We start from the raw sequence: 20,099 nt of genomic DNA on the forward strand, positions 1-20,099 counted from the left end.
ATGGCTATTCCTGATAGGGTTAGGAGATAAATGTTTTATCCGAAACTGAAATTTTTATTTTTCACTGATTTCCCAAGCAAATAAGAGAAAAACTCTATCTCATTAAAAGCATGAAAGGTATCACCATCGGTTGATGCCTAAGCCAGAAACCTTGGAATCATCCTAAATTCTTTTGTTATCATTTTAGTCTCACCTGTTAGAAAATCCGATCCATTTTACCTGCCTTCACATCTCTCACTTTTATCTCCTCGACATCCTCATGTCAGTCACTGCCATGGAACAGGCTTCACTTTCATTTACCCAAATTGTAGAAACAATCTACAAAAAACTTTTCCCACCTATCCATCTGCTACTTTTCTGCTAGGGCAGAAAAGATTGCTAGGGCAATCTTTTAAAAATCCGACCGTCTGTAGTTGGCTCTAAGCCTCATTAAGTAATTCCCAGCTTCTTACCCAGCTGAATTAATTCATCTATGGTAACAAACCCACAGTCACATGCTTTAATAAATTAGAGGTTTATTCTTTCGCAGCACTTATGTGACGGTTGTCCATTGTCAAGAGTCCAGGTTCCTTCTAATTTGTTACTTTTCATCCCTTTGTGTATTGCCCTTATCTGCATGGTCCAAGATGCTTCCCCACCATGTCAGAGCCAGCATGAAAAAGGAAATATTGAAGAGGAAGATGTGCCCTTCCTCTTATAACCCAGGAAGGTTTAACCAGAAGAATGCGCCAGTCATTTTTCACTCTCAGCCCATTGGCCAGAACATGGCTACAAGTTCTAGCCGCAGGAGAATTTGGGAGAGTCAGTCTTTAGTTTGGTTAGCTTTGTGTCCAACTAAAAACGAAGAGACTTAGTTACTGAAGGAAAAGGGGGAATGACTACTGGAGGAGCACCAGTAGTCTCTGCACAAGGCATACAAGGCCTCCTGGAGGTTGATTCTTGCCTACTCTTTACCTTGTCTCTTCGTTCCCTCCCTTTGCACTCCTTTCCTGGCTGTCACCTACTCTGATTCCTCTTTGCTGCTGCCATGCTGAACTGTTTGCAGACATGCCATGCTGCTGTGTGTTTCTCTGCCTTTACTCACAGTGCTTCCTTAACCTTTGATGCCCTCGCCACCCATTTCCCTTATTTCCAATACACTCTGTTAGCCTGGCCTCAGAGAATTTGTCTTTCCAGACTTAATGTCAGCATCATCTATTGTATAAAGCCTTTATTGCATAGCAGCCCATAGCCCCTTAGTCTGGTAGAAATGACCATCCCCTCCTCTGTTGCCTTTGTTAAATGCAGATAGACTTCTGTCATTGTACCTCTGGGCACTTATTTACACTTAGATTCTCTTTCTCTTCAATTGTAAACCCTTTGAAGGCAACAGATGACATTTTATTTGTATATCCCTTGGATGTACTATAGTGCTTGGCAGGGGATGTGCACTAAAAATTTACAGAATGAGCAAGTAGGTCCATAACAGATTTTTAGGGCCCTGTCCAGACTTTAAAATGTCAGGGTGCACTCCTAAAATACAGCTGGCTACTGTCTTTTTGAATTTTTGTCAGTCCAGATGATATTAGTTCCAACAATATTTATAATCATCCCTGATTATAATAGTAAGTGTTTCCTATTTAGTTTTTGGCTGTATTTTAATTTTAAAAGTATGCTCAGAATTAGCTGTGGCATTTTTTTCCCATTAAAAGTGAGTGGACTTTTTCATCTGTTAAGTCACAATGTTTATATTTGCTTTTTAACAATTTAGTGTATCAGTGACTTGCTGCGGGAGATGTTTTGAAGTGAATTATAATAATACTGACGTGAATTCCAAAGCCTGTCCTGAGACCTTCTGAGCACTGCCACTTTAGCATACTGACTCTAGGTAGATGCCTCAGGATTTATATGATGACTGAAAGAGTCATTTTTGTAAACAGATTCTAAGGCACGATTGCCTTAAATATTCTTACATGGAGAATATTTTTTTCTGCTTTACTGTCTTGAGTAATATCTTTTGTTTTACTTGTAGATTTGATGGTCCTCGAAGATTTGAGGATTTAGGGTCAAGGTGTGAAGGACCGAGACCCAAAGGGCCTCGTTTTGAAGGAAATCGCCCCGATGGGCCAAGACCCAGATATGAAGGTCACCCACCAGAGGGCACTAAAAGCAAATGGGGAATGATTCCCCGGGGGCCAGCATCTCAGTTTTATATTACCCCCAATACGTCCCTCAGTCCTCGACAAAGTGGACCACAGTGGAAAGGCCCCAAGCCAGCTTTTGGACAGCAGCATCAGCAGCAACCTAAGTCACAAGCAGAACCTCTTTCAGGAAACAAAGAACAATTAGCAGACACCAATAGTAACCAGCAGAAGAATTTTAAAATGCAGTCAGCTACATTTTCCATTGCTGCAGATGTAAAGGACACCAAGGCGGCTCAGTCAAATGAGAATCTAAGCGACTCTCAACAAGAGCCACCTAAAAGCGAAGTCTCGGAAGGGCCCATAGAGCCTTCTGATTGGGACCAGAATTCTCAAAGTATGGAGACTCAAATGGACAAAGCCCAAGCTGTTACTCAGCCTGTATCCCTTGCAAATAAACCTCTACCTTCTCAATCTGCTTTTCCCTCAAAACCAGGGGGGATGGAGGGAGGAGCAGCAGTGACAACGTCATCGTCATTAACTGCAGATAATGATTTTAAACCTTTGGGTATCGGTCTGCCCCATTCAGAAAACAGCCAAGAGAAGGGGCTGCCTCGGCCAGATAACAGAGATAATAGGTTAGAAGGCAATCGAGGCAGCAGCTCATCTTACAGAGGTCCTGGGCAAAGCAGGATGGAAGACACACGGGAAAAAGGACTAGTAAATAGAGGTCGAGGCCAGGCACTCAGCCGTGGCCCAGGGTTGATCAAGCAAGAAGACTTTCGTGATAAGATGATGGGTAGAAGAGAAGACAGTCGAGAGAAGATGAATAGAGGAGAAGGCAGCCGAGACAGAGGGTTGATGAGGCCAGGAGGCAGTCGAGAGAAAGTGCCAGGTGGTCTGCAAGGCAGCCAGGACAGGGGTAGAGCTGGCAGCCGAGAAAGGGGACTACCTCGAAGGGCTGGCAGTCAGGAGAGAGGACCACCTCGAAGGGCTGGGAGTAGGGAGAGAGTACCACCACGAAGAGCCGGGAGTAGGGAGAGGGGACCACCTCGAGGGCCAGGCAGTAGGGAAAGGGGACTGGGAAGACCAGATTTTGTTCGTGACAGAGGTCCATTTAGACCAGAACCAGGAGATGGTGGGGAAAAAATGTATCCATATCACCGAGATGAGCCTCCTAGGGCTCCATGGAACCATGGAGAAGAGAGAGGGCACGAAGAGTTCCCATTAGATGGTAGAAATGCTCCAATGGAACGAGAAAGACTTGATGATTGGGATAGAGAAAGATACTGGAGAGAATGTGAACGTGACTATCAAGAAGAAACACTAGATCCATATAACAGAGAGGACAGGTTCTCAGCACCACCATCTCGGTCTCATGATGGAGATAGACGAGGCCCTTGGTGGGATGATTGGGAGAGAGATCAGGATATGGATGAGGACTACAACAGGGAAATGGACAGGGACTTGGACAGGGATGTGGATCGGATTGGAAGACCCATGGATATGTATGATAGAAATTTGGATAATGAGTGGGACAGAGATTATGGGAGACCACTGGATGAACAAGAATCACAGTTTCGTGAACGGGATATTCCATCTCTTCCACCTTTACCACCCCTCCCACCTCTTCCACCTTTGGATAGATATCGGGATGATAGATGGAGAGAAGAAAGAAATCGAGACCATGGGTATGATCGAGATTTTCGTGATAGGGGTGAGTTGAGGATCCGAGAGTATCCAGAAAGAGGAGATACATGGCGGGAAAAGAGAGATTATATCCCTGACAGAATGGACTGGGAAAGAGAACGGTTGTCAGACAGATGGTACCCATCTGATGTGGATAGACATTCCCCCATGGCGGAACATATGCCCTCCTCACATCATTCTTCTGAAATGATGGGGTCGGATACAAACTTAGACTCTGACCAAGGCCTTGGAGGGGTAATGGTTCTCAGTCAGAGGCAGCACGAAATCATTTTGAAAGCTGCACAAGAACTGAAAATGCTTCGGTAAGTTGACTACTTAAGATCATTTCTTTTAGTCAAAACCACATGCAGACTGCTCTTTTAAAGTGATGTGATATATTTGAATGGAATAATTTTGCTTCAAGTTCTTATCTTGTAATTTTAATTTGTAACCTGGCCGTTCAGTGCTGTTTTAGGGTTAGGATATGTATTTAGGAACTGTGTTAATTGTAAGCTTATGTCCTGAAATGTGAAAATTTGGTAGCCACTCTTGGCTTTTATAGATGTGTTGCGGACATACCGTATACTTGTGCATGTTTCAAGTGTCAAGCTTCAACTGTCCAGTGCTCTGGACTTTACAGAGCTCATATGTAATACCTTCCCCCACCCCTCCCAGGAGGCATTTTGTTCTTTGGTATTAGATCTTATAGACTTCATATTCGCTAATCTTTGATAAAACTTTGGAAAGTGCTGTAAGGTTTTTCTCTGCTGAAGCCAAGAATGGTTTACCTGAAAGTGTCCTCAGATTTGTCTAACCATTGATACTTTCTTTCTGGGGTGTTTTATCTTTCCTTATAACTAGAAGCAGATATCTCTACTTGAGGATGTTACTTGTTTCTGCATAATCAAATATTTTCTTTGTGAAGTGGAGACTAGAACTTGGATTTCTTGATTTACAATCACCTATGTATAGGGATCTACGTAATGCTTCCCAGGTAGTTGCAATAAAAATAAATAAAATAAAAAAGCTAACATTGCATGCTTACTATGTGCCTGGAACTGTATTGAATACTTTGTATATATTCATTTAATCTTTAAACCAACTGTATTGTGAGAGGAGAATTTAGGAGTCATTGATAGATTGTAAGCCTTTGAGTAATTTCATAGGAATTAACAGTGTTTTGAGAAAATAAAGTAATGGTTAGGTTTTGATATATCCCAGTGTATTATGTTTCCTTCATTTTTCAATTCTGGTCTACATTTGTGGATTATACCAGTTGAAATTATAACTGCAGCTTTATGACTGGAAAAGTGTAATGAGGAAAAGTACCTATAGGTCCAGATGAAAGATCTGGTACCTTGGGCAGCACAGGAGATTTCTGTCTATAGAAGATACTCTCTGAGAGATTGGACGCTTCCAGATGACTCATGAAGAAGGTGTGAAAACATGCTAGAGAACATTTAGTTGCTACACTGTTCAGTTTTAAGTTACAGACAACTTTAATTTAACCCCCACTGTGTGTGGGGCACTGTGCTAATAATTTAGTATATATTATCTCAGTCCTCCTGTCTTAAATTATCTCAAAGGCCTACAGAGATAAGTAGACGCATCTGCATCCGCATCCATATCCTCGCTTCACAGATGACACTAAAGCTCAGAGAGGTTAAGTCCACTTGGCTAATCAGTGGCAAACCCAGAATTTGAATGCAGTCTGTCCAGCTCTAAAATCTGTTTTGTTCATGGAGAACACCAAGCTGATTGGTGTTAGCAAGCTGCCAAGGTTTCTTTCCTTTTCTTTTTAAAATTTCCTTGTCATCCATTATTGCTTTATATGGAAATGCTGGATAAAAGGTGCTTCTTCTTCACCATCTTTTTTTTATAAAGCTCTTTCTAGGCAACATAAACATAATTAAAATATATGAAGGTGATGGGTAAGAATTGTCATAGTTGAATACATGTAAGCTATGTTGTATTGGTGTACAGTCATAATATGATTTATATGAGGCAAAAAATAAACGATATTGACCCTTATTTTGTGTCTATTTGAGTCACTACACCCAATGTAGGGTAAAAGGTCTGAAGAGGTTATAGTAGATGTTACACCTGATTAAAGTAAGCATTTTAAGGAAAAGTTTAAAAAAAAAAAAGAATTTGACCAGAGATTTGAAGAAAAGCATAAAGAGTTACAAAATTACTCTTTAGGAGTATGAAGTGTCATTTTTAAAGGTATAGACTGACATTTGTTCTCACTGTACACAGCAGGGCCTGTAACTAAAATGCCCACAAGAACCACACAGGTAACTAAAATGAGTAAAAGTGGGCCAGTATAACTGGGGTATGGTGAGGAATGTGGCAGACTGCTTCATGTAAAGTGGACAGCCACTACTCCACAGTCAGTTCATTGTTGACATGAAGGAACGTAGGCCCATTGTTACCAAATCCCTTTAAAATGTGAATTTATATGTGAAATCTCTTGCTTTGTAAATAATGGCAGCTAATTCAGATTTTAAAAACTGATGTGAAAGCCAAATTAAAACAAAAAAATTTTTAGGCCATATTTGGCCACCATTTTGCAACTTCTAGTCTAGAGTCTTGAACAAAAAATATAGCGAGAGAACTTTTTGTTCAATGAAAGAAACACATGACAAGTAGATAATATTTTAGAATAGACTCATGAGGCATATTGTAGAGTCTGCCTTTGAAGATCCTTGAATACTTTGTAGTCATTTATAGGTTGTAGATGACAGGTCAGTTAGTTGTATAAAGGCAAGAGAGTGTTACCCTGCAGGTGCTCTGTGGGCACTGTAGAGGGTTTTAGAGCAAGGTTTTTAGGTCTCTTTTTTGTTCTGTGATAACAATTGTAGTCACTTAGGAATGGAGTAAACATGCATTAATGGACCATGGCAATTTTATTTGTTCACAGGGAGCAGAAAGAACAGCTTCAGAAGATGAAGGACTTTGGGTCGGAGCCACAGATGCCTGACCATCTGCCGCCCCAGGACGCGAGGTTGCAGAACGCATCTTCAAGGCCTGGAATGTACCCGGTATGGGAAAATATGTGCTCAGGAAATGAAGGTGTTCCTGCTTTGTTTGTTTCTATGTTGTTTGATTTTCTTCTGTTGTAGTGAGTAAAATTTCCTCTAGATAAAATGTAAATTGGGGGAAAGTAAAAAGCTAATGGTAATTGACCTTTGAAAATCTTTTAAGTGTGGTCAGAAGTGTGACAAGTGCATCTTTTCACTAGGTTTTGTTAAGTACACCAAGCATGCCTGAGCTACATGGCTTCATGATCACAAAACTGTAGAATTTTCCTAATAATCTCTTTTGTTCAAAAAGTCCTGTTTTTCATCTGGGCAGTTGCAGGGGCTCCCCGTGAACCTTGTTCCTGTGAGCCTCCTGGTCTCCCCACCTCCTTGGGCTACTGGTTCCTCAGCTATGGAAGGGATCAAACATCATGCCCCAGTTCAGGCGGTAAAGTTCTGTTAAAGACTTGTTTGATCAAGTTCTTCCTTTGTTTTCCATTCATTTTTGTTGTTTGTTGTTTTTACCTTTACGCCAGTGATGGGCTTTTGAAAATGTTGTCATGCAAATAACTTTATAACAATACAATGAGAGAAAAAAACTCAAACCATTTCATGAGATTAACTCTTCATTTTTCAGTGTTCCCTTTCATCCTGGTCTAACAAATAAAACTCATATATAGTTGTTAACACCAAAGGCCACCATGATTTCACCTCTCCGTGTCTCCTGTCCCGACTTGTGTGTGCATCCATCAGCTTCTGGATGTGTGTCCTTTCGCTCAGGGTATTCAAATCGGAGCTCATTATCATTCTCCACTAAACTTGTTCTTTCTCCTCACCATCACCCAGTAGCGCAATCTGGAAACCTGAAAGTCAGCCTTAACTCTTTCCTTTGTCCTGCCCTTTCATCTTCAGTCATTCTGTTGACTGATTTTACTACCTTTTTAATATTAGTCAGATGCACTGTCCTGCACTTCCCCACAACCTCAGTCCTAGCCTTCGTCAGCTCTTGCCTAGATTATTCCAGAAACATCCTCGTTCATCTCCCCATCTCATTCCCCTCTGATCCATTCTCCATTCTGCTGCTAGAGTAATTATTTTACTGTATTTTTGAATCAAATTTTGAAGTATAGTTTACATGTCATAAGTCATTTTAAGCCTACGTAGGCTTGAGTTTTGACAGATACAAAGAAGAACAGAATTTCTGTTACCCCCCCAAAGTTCTCGAGTGCCATTCTCTACCCCTCTGCTTCACTTCAGACAGCACTGATAGGACTTCTAGCCTGATGGACATGCAGAAACATAAACCTCACTATTCCCCCATGGCTTTCAGGATAAAATCTAGAACACTTTATGTTCTTCCTGAACTGGCCTGACCTCCACTTACCATTACTTACCATTACCATCACTCTCCTACACTCTGCTTTTCTTCCACATGGAGCTTCTTACGACTCGGCAAGTGTGCCAGGCTCTTACCTCTCCACTCCTTTGCACATGTGTGTTGTTTTCTAAAGCCAGGGTTTCTTTTCTTTCTCTTCTTATCCCCTTCTCCACCTCGTTCATTCTTATTCATTTTTTAGAGCTCAGCTCTGTATCTTTTCCATTTGTGTAAGATGGTTGCCTTCACATGTACCCCTGTAACATCTTGTACAAGCCTCTGTCATAGCCATTATCCTGTTGTAGTTTGTCTGTTAACCTTGCTAGTCTTTCCTTTTAAACAGAGCTCATGGGGTGCCTAGGTGGCTCACTCGGTTGTGTCTGCTTAACGGCTCAGGTCGTGATCTCAGGGTCCTGGGATTGAGCCCCACTTTGGGTTCCCTGCTCAGAGGGGAGTCTGCTTCTCCCTCTGCCCCTCCCCCTGCTTGCTTGTGCACGTTCTCTCTCTCAAATAAATAAAATCTTAAAAAATAAGAAGAAGAATCATCTTAAATTCCCAAAGTGGGATACTTCAGTTACAGAATAAGGACATTTTTAATGATTCCTGGAATACAGCCAATAGCTTTTAAAAATAGTTGTATAACATGTATACTAGAGCCTTGCAAGTGTCAGCTACTTAATATTTTTAGTAGATTTAATAGTTTTAATAAGATATTTTAATATGCATTTTTGATAATTAGTGAATGTGAGGTTTTTTCCCATATTATATTTCTTCTTGTAAAAATTCTGTTTTGTTCTTTACCCATTTATCTCTTTGACTCTTGAGGTTTTTCTTAGCAATTTATTTTATTATTAATGTAGTTATTCTTTCTTATGTAAATACTATAGGGATGTTTTGTTTTTTGTTTTTTACAAATGTATATATTGCTTTCACTGTGTAGTGTGAAGAAAACATTTTCTATTTTATTTATAGACATGGTCCCAAGAGTTCTTAAGATATTTGAAACAGGACTGGATAGCTCCAGACACAATAGTTTTTGTCTTATATTGGCATTTTCTTCAAGTTTAAAATGCCATAATTGAATGTTTACCCTTAGATAGTAACCCTTTGTCTTTAACTGTAGCCTGTAGTGATCTCTAGTTAAACAACATTTCTTGTGTATTGGCCAAATCCATTTGTTACTCAAAAAGTTTGTTTTTTGAAGTACAACCCATCCATGAGTAAATATGTAAGTAATATGTGTTGTTGGCTGGTCTCTATAAGGTCTAAAATAGCTGTCCGTGAAGAACAAACAAACCAGAAACAATGAACTAAGAGAAAAGTGTAGTGAGCATTTGAATCAAGCTTGCGAAGATTAAAATAAAAATTTGACAACTGGGGTTCAGTACTGAGTAGATAGGACCTGTCAAGAGGTTCCACTGTCTCTTTAATACGCATTTCTGTTGACATTTGGTGATTGCTTTGGGAAAACCATTGTAAACATTGCACGCTACAGTGGCACTCCCTCTTGGGGAGGTTATCAAATGTCCCACTAACTTTCTTTGTTTTTGGTGTTTCCTGGTGTTAATGTTGTATGTTGGTACCAATCTTGCCACAAACTACTCTTGTCAACCAGACAACTGAATAGAAATGAGGAGGCTAGCTAGAGTTTACTTCTGTCTCTGGAAATTCACTCTTTTTTTTGTAGCAAGAGGTCACCAGAGTGAGAAAGATAGTTTATAGCGGAGGTTCTTAGCCAAGGGGTCAACGTCAGAATTATTCACAGAGGTTTTGTTTTTAACTAATACTTGGCTTATCCGCTGTGGAAATTCAGTAAGTGTGGGGTGGGCCTGGGACATTTATATTTAAATAACTAAGTCCCTAACTTTTCAGGAAGGAGAAAAAGAGGGTGGTACATTGGGGGGAGGGGATGATAATGTTGAGGACAAGGTTTGTTTGTTTGTTTGCTTTTTAATTATGTTCAGTTAGCTACTGTGTAGTACATAATTAGTCCTTGATGCAGTGTTCAGCAATTCATTAGTTAACGCCCAATGCTTTTGAAGTGGGTATTTTTTTTTAAGGATTATTTATTTATTTATTTGATAGAGATCACAAGTAGGCACAGAGGCAGGCAGAGAGAGAGAGAGAGAGAGAGAGGAGGAAGCAGGCTCCCCACTGAGCAGAGAGCCCGATGCAGGGCTCGATCCCAGGACCCTGGGATCATGACCTGAGCCGAAGACAGAGGCTTTAACCCACTGAGCCACCCAGGCACCCCTGAAATGGGTATTTTATTTATTTATACTTAAACCTATAAACCAACCAGTCAACTGGTACTATTATCATAATACATTAAAATACAAAACAGCTTTCCACAAATACTAGAATAATGAACAAATTAGGAGTTATAGTAAAACAACACAAGGGGCAGAGGAAACCCATGAAGCACATTATAGCTTAACACTTCACTGTCACAACGCAGGTTATTAACAACTAAAGCCTCATAATGTCAGAAAATACAAATAATCCTTCATCACACACCTTTGTATTTTTTTTTTTAAGATTTTATTTATTTGACAGAGAGAGATCACAAACAGGTAGAGAGGCAGGCAGAGAAAGAGGAAGAAGCAGGCTCCCCGCTGAGCAGAGAGCCCGATGCGGGGCTCAATCCCAGGACCCTGAGATCATGACCCGAGCCGAAGGCAGAGGCTTAACCCACTGAGCCACCCAAGCACCCCACACCTTTGTGTTTTTACTTCCAATTCTTGAGATTAGATTTTAGAGCCTAAAGATATCCAAATTATCACTGCATCTAGTTATCTATAGCCAGAAGCATGCTATGTTGTGCATAGCAGCCAATGCTACTGAAACCTCTTTGATTAGACTCCATTTGTACCCCCTCAGTTGACACAGCATAGTGAGAAACAGAATATCAAGGCAGAGATGCGGGACCCTAAAAGACAGATCCTAGGAGATGAGCCCAAATTGAGATTGAATAATATACTCATCGTCACTCATCTTCAGGCTGTACGTTTAGAGTCATTTGAAAATAAATCCATTCTTTGCTGGGTGCTAAGTTACTTAGCAGTTTGCTGTATTACTCTATGGCTTCCCCAGCCGTTTCTAAGATAGACTCCACATCACTGACCAGAGTTGACTAGAACTGGATCTGGAGCTGCAGGGATTCTTCTCCACAGTTGTGGAGCTGGTTGTTCCAGGCCTGGGGACACCAGGTCTGACTGTTGCAGGAATGGTTGCTCCCTATGGAAAGGTTCTGGAAGTGTTCATCAGTTATCCCTGGTGACAGGAAGAGAAGCCTGGGTGTTCTGTATTTGCTGATCTGTCCTGAGTCATGCCGTTGCTATTTGGCCAATTGTGTTTCTGGCACCTCTTACATTTCATTCTCTGTTTCTGGGACCATGTCTTAACGTGCTTGTAGCTAATGTTCGGAATTGGGAAGTCCTTGGATCTGCTGGGAGACTGAGGTATTTCTGTCTCTGAAGTTCATCATTGAGTATATGTAGTTGGATCTGAGAGAACAGGGTTCTGATCTTCCGTTTCTTGGCCAAGGCCGTATCTTCCTTCTTCACTGTTCTCGCCTCTATAGAAGTGGGTAGTAGTTTTACTCTGGGACTGGTGGAAGAATCGGGCTGTCCTGAACAAACAGACCCACGGAGGGAGGAAGAGGAGAGATGGTCTCCATGTGGGGTGTCTCAACAGATGACATTTGCAAGGACGCATGATTTTCTTCAGGCCTGTAAACCTCAGGCATTGGAGAAGAGTCCCTAGAATTGGGTGCTTCAGGGCAAGGCAGACATTGGGGCTGAGCTGGATCCATACTCCTGTTACTGAGTTGAGGGCAGAGGGAAGAAAAAACTAAGAGTGAGATTGTTTGTTTTAAGATTTTATTTATTTTATTATTAGAGAGACAGAGAGAGAGAGAGAGAGAGAAGGCAGAGGGGCAGAGGGAGAGGGAGAGAATCTCAGTCTCTGCTTACTTCAGAGCTTGCCATGGGACTTGATGCTACAACCCAAGATCACTGTCTGAGCTGAAATCAAGAGGGTTCGCCCAACAGACTGAGCCACCTTGGCATCCAAAGAGTGAGATTGTAAGAAAGGCCCTGGGTTTGTGTATCTAGGTGGGAGAGCTTAGAGAAGTAGGAAGATCTCCAGATGTAAGAATATCAGACAGGATGAGGTGGGTCACCACTGCAATAGCGAGAGCCAGCCAGCCCAGTCTAGCAAAAGGTCGAAGACCGTTGTTTTTCTTTTTTCTAAATAACCTAATTGAGGTACTTACATAACAAAGAATCTACCCATTTTCAGTGTGTGACTCAGTGATTTTTAATAAATTTTACCAAGCTGAACAATCATCACCGTAACGCAGTTGTAGAACATGGTCATTACCCCAGTTAGATTCCCTTTTGCCAGTTTGCAGTTAATCCTCATTCCTGCCCCAGGTTCCAGGCAACAATTAATCTACTTTTTGACTCTCTAGATTTGTCTTTCTGGGCATGTCATTTAAATGGAATCCATACAATATGTGGTCTTTCAAGTCTCTTAAGTAGCCTCATGTTTTCAAAGTTCATCCATGTTGTAGCGTGAATCATCACTTCATTTTGTTTTATTGCCAAGAATATTCTGTTGTATGGATATACCATGTTTTGTTTATCCATTCACCAGCTGATAGACCTTTGGTTACTGAATAATGCTGCTATGAATACTTGTGCAAGTCCCTAAGTGGATATGCTTCTCTTGGATAGACACCTGGGAATGGAATTGCTGAGTGTATGGTAAATTTATGTTTAACCTTTTGAGCAACTATTGAGCCATTTACCAAAGTGGTTGCACCATTTTACATTCCCGTTGGCAATCTAAGAGCGTTCTTGTTTCTCTGCATTCTTGGCATCATTTGCTATTGTCTGTTTCATTAACTACAGCCATTCTGCTGGGTATGAGAGGGTATCTCATTATGGTTTAATTTGTATTTCCCTGATGACTAATGGTGTTAAGGATCTTTTCAAGTGCTTATTCTGGTATCTTCTTGGAGAAATGTCCAAATTTTTTGCCTATATTTTTTTTCTATTGTTTGTCTTATTAAGTTATAAAAATTTTTTGTATTCTAAATACAAGTCCTTTATCAGATACGTGATTTGCGTATTTTTCTCCGATGGTGTATTTTAAAACACAAAAAGTTTTTAATTTTGAGTGACTCCGGTTTATCAACTTTTTCTTTTATGGATGGAGAATCGGATTTTAATTTCTACTGATGTGTGAAAACATGGTGGTCTGCTTATGCACTAAAGCATTTACTCTGTTCTCCAGCCTCCGGGGTCCTATAGACCACCCCCTCCTATGGGTAAACCACCAGGTTCGATTATAAGGCCTTCTGCTCCACCAGTAAGATCATCTGTTCCTGTGACCAGGCCGCCTATCCCAATACCACCACCACCGCCACCACCTCCTCCACCTCCACCTCCTCCTCCAGTAATAAAGCCACAGACTTCAGCTGTGGAACAGGAACGCTGGGATGAAGATTCTTTCTATGGTCTCTGGGATACAAATGATGAACAAGGACTGAATTCAGAATTTAAACCAGAAACTGGAACAATTCCACCTGCTCCAGTATTACCACCTCCACATGTTCACCCTTCTATCCCCCCTCCTGGCCCATTGCCTATGGGTATGCCACCAATGTCCAAGCCACCGCCAGTGCAGCAGACTGTTGATTATGGCCATGGCCGAGGTAAGTGATGGTGACAGGTCTGTATTTGAGATTCTTAAGAAGTTGTTAGCTTCACCTTTGTCTTCTTTAACCTTCATTCTTACAGTGTTTTTTCCCTGATTTGGTTCACCAGATATGTCCACTAATAAAGTTGAGCAGATACCCTATGGAGAAAGAATAACTTTGCGCCCAGATCCACTACCTGAAAGATCAACTTTTGAGACAGGTAGGAGTCAGAAAGATCAGTAGTTTTTTATTAACGTATAATGTGTTATTTGTTTCAGGGGTACAGGTCTGTGACTCATCAGTCGTGCACAATACACAGTGCTCACCACAACACATATCCTCCCCAGTGTCCCATCACCTTGCCACCCCATCCCTCCCGCCACCCCCCTCCTCCAGTGAGCCTCAGTTTGTTTCCTGTGATTAAGAGTCTCTTATGGTTTGTCTCTCTCTCTGGTTTTATCTGGTTTCATTTTTTTCCTCTTCCTATGACCCTCTGCCTTGTTTCTCAAATTGCATATATCAGTGAGATCATATGATAATTGTCTTTCTCTGATCGACTTATCTCGGTTAGCATAGTGCCCTCTAGTTCTGTCCACATTGTTGCAAATGGTAGGATTTCATTTTTTGATGGCTCCATAATATTCCATTGTATATATATATACCACATCTTCTTTTTTTTTTTTTTTTTTAAGATTTTATTTATTTGACAGAGAGAAATCACAAGTAGTCGGAGAGGCAGGCAGAGAGAGAGAGAGGGAAGCAGGCTCCCTGCTGAGCAGAGAGCCCGATGCGGGACTCGATCCCAGGACCCTGAGACCATGACCTGAGCCGAAGGCAGCGGCTTAACCCACTGAGCCACCCAGGCGCCCATACCACATCTTCTTTATGCAATCATCTGTCAGTGGACCTCTGGGCTCTTTCCATAGTTTGGCTGTTGTGGACATTGCTGTTATAAACATTGGGGTACAGGTGCCCCTTTGGATCACTACATTTGTATCTTTGGGGTAAATACTGAGTAGTGCAATTGCTGGGTTATAGAGTCATTCTCTTTTCATTTTTTTGAGGAACCTCCATCTGTTTTCCAGAGTAGCTGCACCAGCTTGCATTCCCACCAGAAGTGTAGGAGGGTTTCCCTTTCTCCAAATCCTCAAAAACATCTGTTGTTTCCTGACTTGTTAATTTTAGCCATTCTGACTGGTGAGAGGTGGTTTGAGAGATCAATATTCTTAAATCAAAATTCCTAATTACATGTGATTTTCCTTTTGGTAAATTATCTGGGTCTCCCTTCCATATAGTTAAAAGATTCATAAGTTGAATTTAGAATCATAATTTATACCAGTTCTATAGTTAAATTTGCACCTTTCCGTTTTTATTTCAGAAAAGGGGATGTAGCTCTTACCGTGTACTAATTGTTTTCATAGAGCACACAGGCCAACGTGACCGTTATGATAGAGACAGAGACCGTGAACCGTATTTTGATCGTCAGAGTAATGTCATGGCAGATCATCGAGATTTCAAAAGGGATCGGGAGACACACAGAGACCGAGACCGAGATCGGGGTGTGATTGACTATGACCGGGATCGATTTGATAGAGAACGCCGACCTCGAGATGATAGGTATGTTATGAAAAATATCTTTTTGCCAGGTGTACAAATTATCATAGACTTAAGTTCAGCAAAAGTCATTGTATCTAAAGGAAATTCAGTAAATGATGTGTTCTTCTTGTACATACATATGTATAATTTGGAAAGGTATGAGCAGTTCCAGACTATGTACGTAGTCTGTTTAAACTTGGTGAGCTTGAATTCCAGAGAATTGAATGGGAGATGGAGATAGCTAGTAAGGCAAAGAAATAATATTGTTAGTAAAGGTGTAGTCATTACCTAAGTAGTAGGCAAACAGTGTATTTTTGCAATTCATGAGCTCTTTAGATGTGTATATGCAAGGCAGATCTAAATGGAAAAGCAAAATAAAAATGAAAATGTTGACTGTATAGTAGCTATATATGGAGAAAATTGGGCAGATAGTAAATATTGCATTGTAAGACAGAGACCTCCAATTTTTTTTTTTATTTTCTAAAGCACTTCCTGTTGCATCTTACAGGACTCAGTCATATCGAGACAAAAAAGACCATTCCTCATCCAGAAGAGGGGGATTTGATAGGCCATCCTATGACCGGAAGTCTGACCGACCAGCCTACGAAGGTCCATCCATGTTTGGAGGTATATTTGGAGGATGTTGAGAATGCAAATCAGTGGAGATGTTTGTATCCAAATCAGCTATGGATATAAACTTTCAGAGTAAAATGTACTCACAGATTTTTCAGAGATGGCAACATTATTATCAAAAGTAGCAGTGTAGAGGCGCCTGGGTGGCAGAGCAGCTTAAAGCCTCTGCCATTGGCTCAGTTCATGATCTCAGGGTCCTGGGATCGAGTCCCGCATCGGGCTCTCTTTTTGCTAAATTTAATGTAAACAAAGATGATTTCAGTATTTTTCAGGACATTCTGTTTGCCTGAAATCGTACCTGAATCTTTTTATTTTCTTGATTTTAATAGATTTATGTTTCTGTAGACTTTCTCTCATTAAGGTTAAAAATGGCCCCCCAAAAATCATGAATAATATTACCTTAGCATGAGTGAAGAGAGTTAAAATTTAAAATAATGACCACATAAATAGTAATTTTGTTCAACTGCTGGAATCCTAGGAGAACGAAGAACTTACCCAGAGGAGCGAATGCCCCTGCCAGCTCCTTCACTAAGCCACCAGCCACCTCCAGCTCCACGGGTTGAGAAGAAACCCGAATCTAAGAACGTGGATGATATTTTGAAACCCCCTGGCCGAGAAAGCCGACCTGAGCGAGTGAGTCCTATGTAGTTGACTTTTTTGTCAATCAGAGGCTGATAGGAGATCTTTTTAATATCCTGAGTAGAGGGGTGCCTGGGTGGCTCAGTGGGTTAAAACAGCTTGGGTCATCATCCTGGAGGCCTGGGATCGAGCCCCCACATCTGGCTCTCTGCATGGCAGGGAGCCTGCTTCCCCTTCTCTCTCTCTCTCTGCCTGCTTCTCTGCCTACTTGTGATCTCTGTCAAATAAATAAATAAAATCTAAAAAAAAAAAATTAAAAAATATCCTGAGTTAGAATTTCTCTATTTTTCTGTGACAGGGTAATACCAGAGTCAAGGCATCTTACCATCTCCAAGTCATTATTTAATCTCAAATTGCTTACCCTATAGAATTTAGGAAATTAGAGATTAATTGCATGGCAGAAAAACATGTTGAAAACTTCAGAAAACAGTTCATAAGAGGTCCATTCATTGCTCTGTTATTTTGAAGAGGGGGAAAGTGGATTTGGTTTTATGGCATGTGAAACAAAAAGAGGGAGAATTAGGAGACTTGATTTGCTTGGGCTTGTTTTCCTAGTGACCTCCAAATGTGTATTTTTTTTTTTTTCCAGTTAGTTAACAGTGTTATATTAGTTTCAGGTGTACAATATAGTGATTCAACACGTCCATACGTCACCTGGTGCTTATCAGGACAAGGGCACTCCTTAATCCCTACCCCTGTTTAACCCATCCGCTCACCCCTCTCCCCTCTAGTAACCATCAGTTTGTCCTCTTAAGAGTCTGTATCTTGATTTGTTTCTCTCTCTCTCCCTCTTTTTTTCCCTTTGCTCATTTGTTTCTTAAATTCTACATGTAAGTAAAATGATATGGTATTTGTCTTTCTCTGACTGACTTAATTTCACTTAGCATTGTGCTCTTTCCGTCCATGTCATTGCACATGGCAAGATTTCTTCTTTTTATGCCTAGATAATATTCTATTATATATACACCACATCTTCTTTGTCCAGATGGATATTTGGGCTGCTTCTATATCTTGACTACTGTAAATAATGCTGCTGTAAAGATAGGAGTGCATGTATGCCTTTGAATTAGTGTTTTTGTATTCTTTGGGTAAATAACCCAGTAGTGCCGTTGCCAGATCAGGGGGTAGTTGTATTTTTAACTTTTGAGGAACCTCCATGCTGTTTTCCACAGCGCCGCACCAGTTTGCATCCCCACCAACAGTGTACAAGGGTTCCTTTTTCTCCACATCCTTGCCAACACCTGCTATGTCTTATGTTGTTGATATTAGCCATTCTGACAGGTGTCAAATGTATACATTCTTAAATTTATATTGCAAAATAGTTAGATTCTATTTCAGTAAACTGCTACTAGAGATTTCCATCAGATGTTTTGACTACATAAATCATTGTCATAAAATCTATTTCATCTATTTTTAGTATAGCTATCCTAGCTTTCCTGTGGTTGCTTATTTGCATGATTTATCTTTTCCATCCTTTTATTTTCAGGCTATTTGTCTTTGAATCTGAAGTAGGTCTCTATTAGACAGCACAGCATATAGTTGGATCACATTTTTTAATGCGGTCTAACAACTTCTGTCTTTTAATTGGATTGTTTAAGCCACTCACATTTTAATATTGTTATTGATATAGTTAGTTTAATTCCATTCTGGGGTTTCCAGTTGTATAGAAATACAACTGACTTTTATATATTGATCTTATTTTATATATTGATCCTGCAACATTGCTAAACTCCATTTATTCTAACTAATTTTTAGTGGATTCCCTAGGATTTTCTATATATGAGATCATGTCATCTGCAGATAGCGAGGGTTTTACTTCTTCCTTTCCAATCCAAATGCCTTTTAATTTTTTTCTTTTCTTGCTTACCTCCAGTACAGTATTGAATAGATGTGATAAGAGTAGACATCCTTATTTACTCTTGATCTTAGAGAGAAAGCTTTCAGTATTTCACCAGGAAGTGTGATGTGAGCTGTGGGTTTTGAGTAGATGCCATTTATTAGGTTGAAGAGATTCCCTCCCATTCCTAGTGTGTTGAATGTTTTTATCATGAAATGATGTTGGATTTTGTTGAATGCTTTTCCTGCATCAAATGAGATTTTTGTGATTTTTATTTTTTAATGTGTGTGATTTTATTCTTTTGTATGTGATTTTTGGGGAGTTGTTTTTTGTTTGTTTTCTCTATTGATAATGATGTATTGATTACAGTGATTGGTTTTTGGATGTTAATTTGCATCCCTGGGATAAATCCCATTTAGTCATGGTGTATAATTCTTTTTACATGTTGCTGGACTCCCTTTGCCAGTATTTCATTGGGGATTTTTGCATCCGTATTCATAAGAGATAATCTATAGTTTTCTTGTGATGTTTGGTTTTAGAGTATCTGCTTGATTTGAATTGCTGGCCTTATAAAATGAGTAGAGAGTTGTTCCTTCCTCTTCTATTTTTTGGAAGAGTTTGTAAAGAGTTCTTTAAATATTTGTTGGAATTTAGTGATGAAATTATGTGGACCTTTGAGTTTTTCTTTGCAGGTAGTTTTCTTTTTCTTTCTTTCTTTTTTTTTTTTTTATTGTGTTATGTTAGTCACCATACAGTACATCAGCAGGTAGTTTTCAATTACTAATTTAATCTCTTCACTTGTCATTGGAATATTCAGATTGTCTATTTTTTCTTGAGTCATTTTCAGTTGTTTGTGTCTTTCGAGGGATTCGCCCATTTCACCTAAGGTGTCTAATTTGTTTGTATACAACCGTTGGTAGTATTCCTTTAAACAATTTTTTATTTCTGTAAAGTTGCCAGTTGTGTTTCATCCTTCATTTCTGATTCTATTAATTTGAGTCTTTTCTCTTTTTTCTTAGTCAGTCTAGCTAAAGGTTTGTCAATTTTGTTGATCTTTTCAAGAACCAGCTTTTGGTTCTATTCATTTTTCTTTATTGTTTTTCAGTTGTCTATTTTATTGACTTCTCTAATATTAATTCCTTCTTTCTACTTGCTTCAGGTTTGGTTTGTTTTTCTTTTTCCAATGTCTGAATGTGAAGGTTAGGTTATCAATCTGAGATCTTTCTTCTTCATATAGGTGTTTATGGCTATAAACTTCCTTTTGAGCACTGCTGTAGCTGCGTCCCATAAGTTTTGGTATTTTTATTTATCTCAAAGTATTTTCTGTTGTTTAAATTCCTTCCTGGACCCATTGGTTATTTGGGAGTGTGGTGTTTAATTTTCACATACTTGTGAATTTTTCAGAATTTTCCTTCTATTAATTTCTAATTTCATTCCATTATGGTCAGAGACATACTTTATATTATTTCTGTCCTTTCAA

The 20,099-nt window shown here is 39.9% G+C and overlaps 2 protein-coding genes and 1 pseudogene across 6 annotated transcripts in view; 1 reads left to right on the top strand and 2 right to left on the bottom strand.

The window, feature by feature from the left end:
• The window catches only part of LOC309866087 (acylphosphatase-1), a 372,899-nt gene that overhangs the window by 116,453 nt on the left and 236,347 nt on the right, over positions 1 to 20,099 (bottom strand). The window lies entirely within an intron of this gene.
• Positions 1 to 20,099, top strand: part of YLPM1 (YLP motif containing 1) — a 75,863-nt gene that overhangs the window by 27,425 nt on the left and 28,339 nt on the right. For 2 of the 4 annotated variants that reach the window (XR_014312411.1, XM_082733371.1), the window contains exons 5-11: positions 2,012 to 4,132; positions 6,733 to 6,853; positions 13,509 to 13,929; positions 14,042 to 14,134; positions 15,336 to 15,531; positions 16,019 to 16,137; positions 16,622 to 16,776. Coding sequence is in view for 2 of the 4 variants with exons in the window: in XM_082733371.1 (XP_082589497.1) it covers positions 2,012 to 4,132; positions 6,733 to 6,853; positions 13,509 to 13,929; positions 14,042 to 14,134; positions 15,336 to 15,531; positions 16,019 to 16,137; positions 16,622 to 16,776 (3,226 nt within the window). In the remaining 2 variants the exon portion in view is untranslated. The remainder of the gene's footprint in view (positions 1 to 2,011; positions 4,133 to 6,732; positions 6,854 to 13,508; positions 13,930 to 14,041; positions 14,135 to 15,335; positions 15,532 to 16,018; positions 16,138 to 16,621; positions 16,777 to 20,099) is intronic. The other 2 variants (XR_014312412.1, XM_082733372.1) reach the window with 1 other exon arrangement.
• On the bottom strand, positions 11,219 to 12,882 carry LOC309866429 (homeobox protein NANOG pseudogene; annotated as a pseudogene). Its single transcript has one exon. The product of its transcript is annotated as a homeobox protein NANOG pseudogene (transcript).

This window comes from Mustela nivalis (genome assembly GCF_964662115.1).
Source record: "Mustela nivalis genome assembly, chromosome: 6".
In the NCBI taxonomy this organism is placed as follows: Eukaryota; Metazoa; Chordata; class Mammalia; order Carnivora; family Mustelidae; genus Mustela; species Mustela nivalis.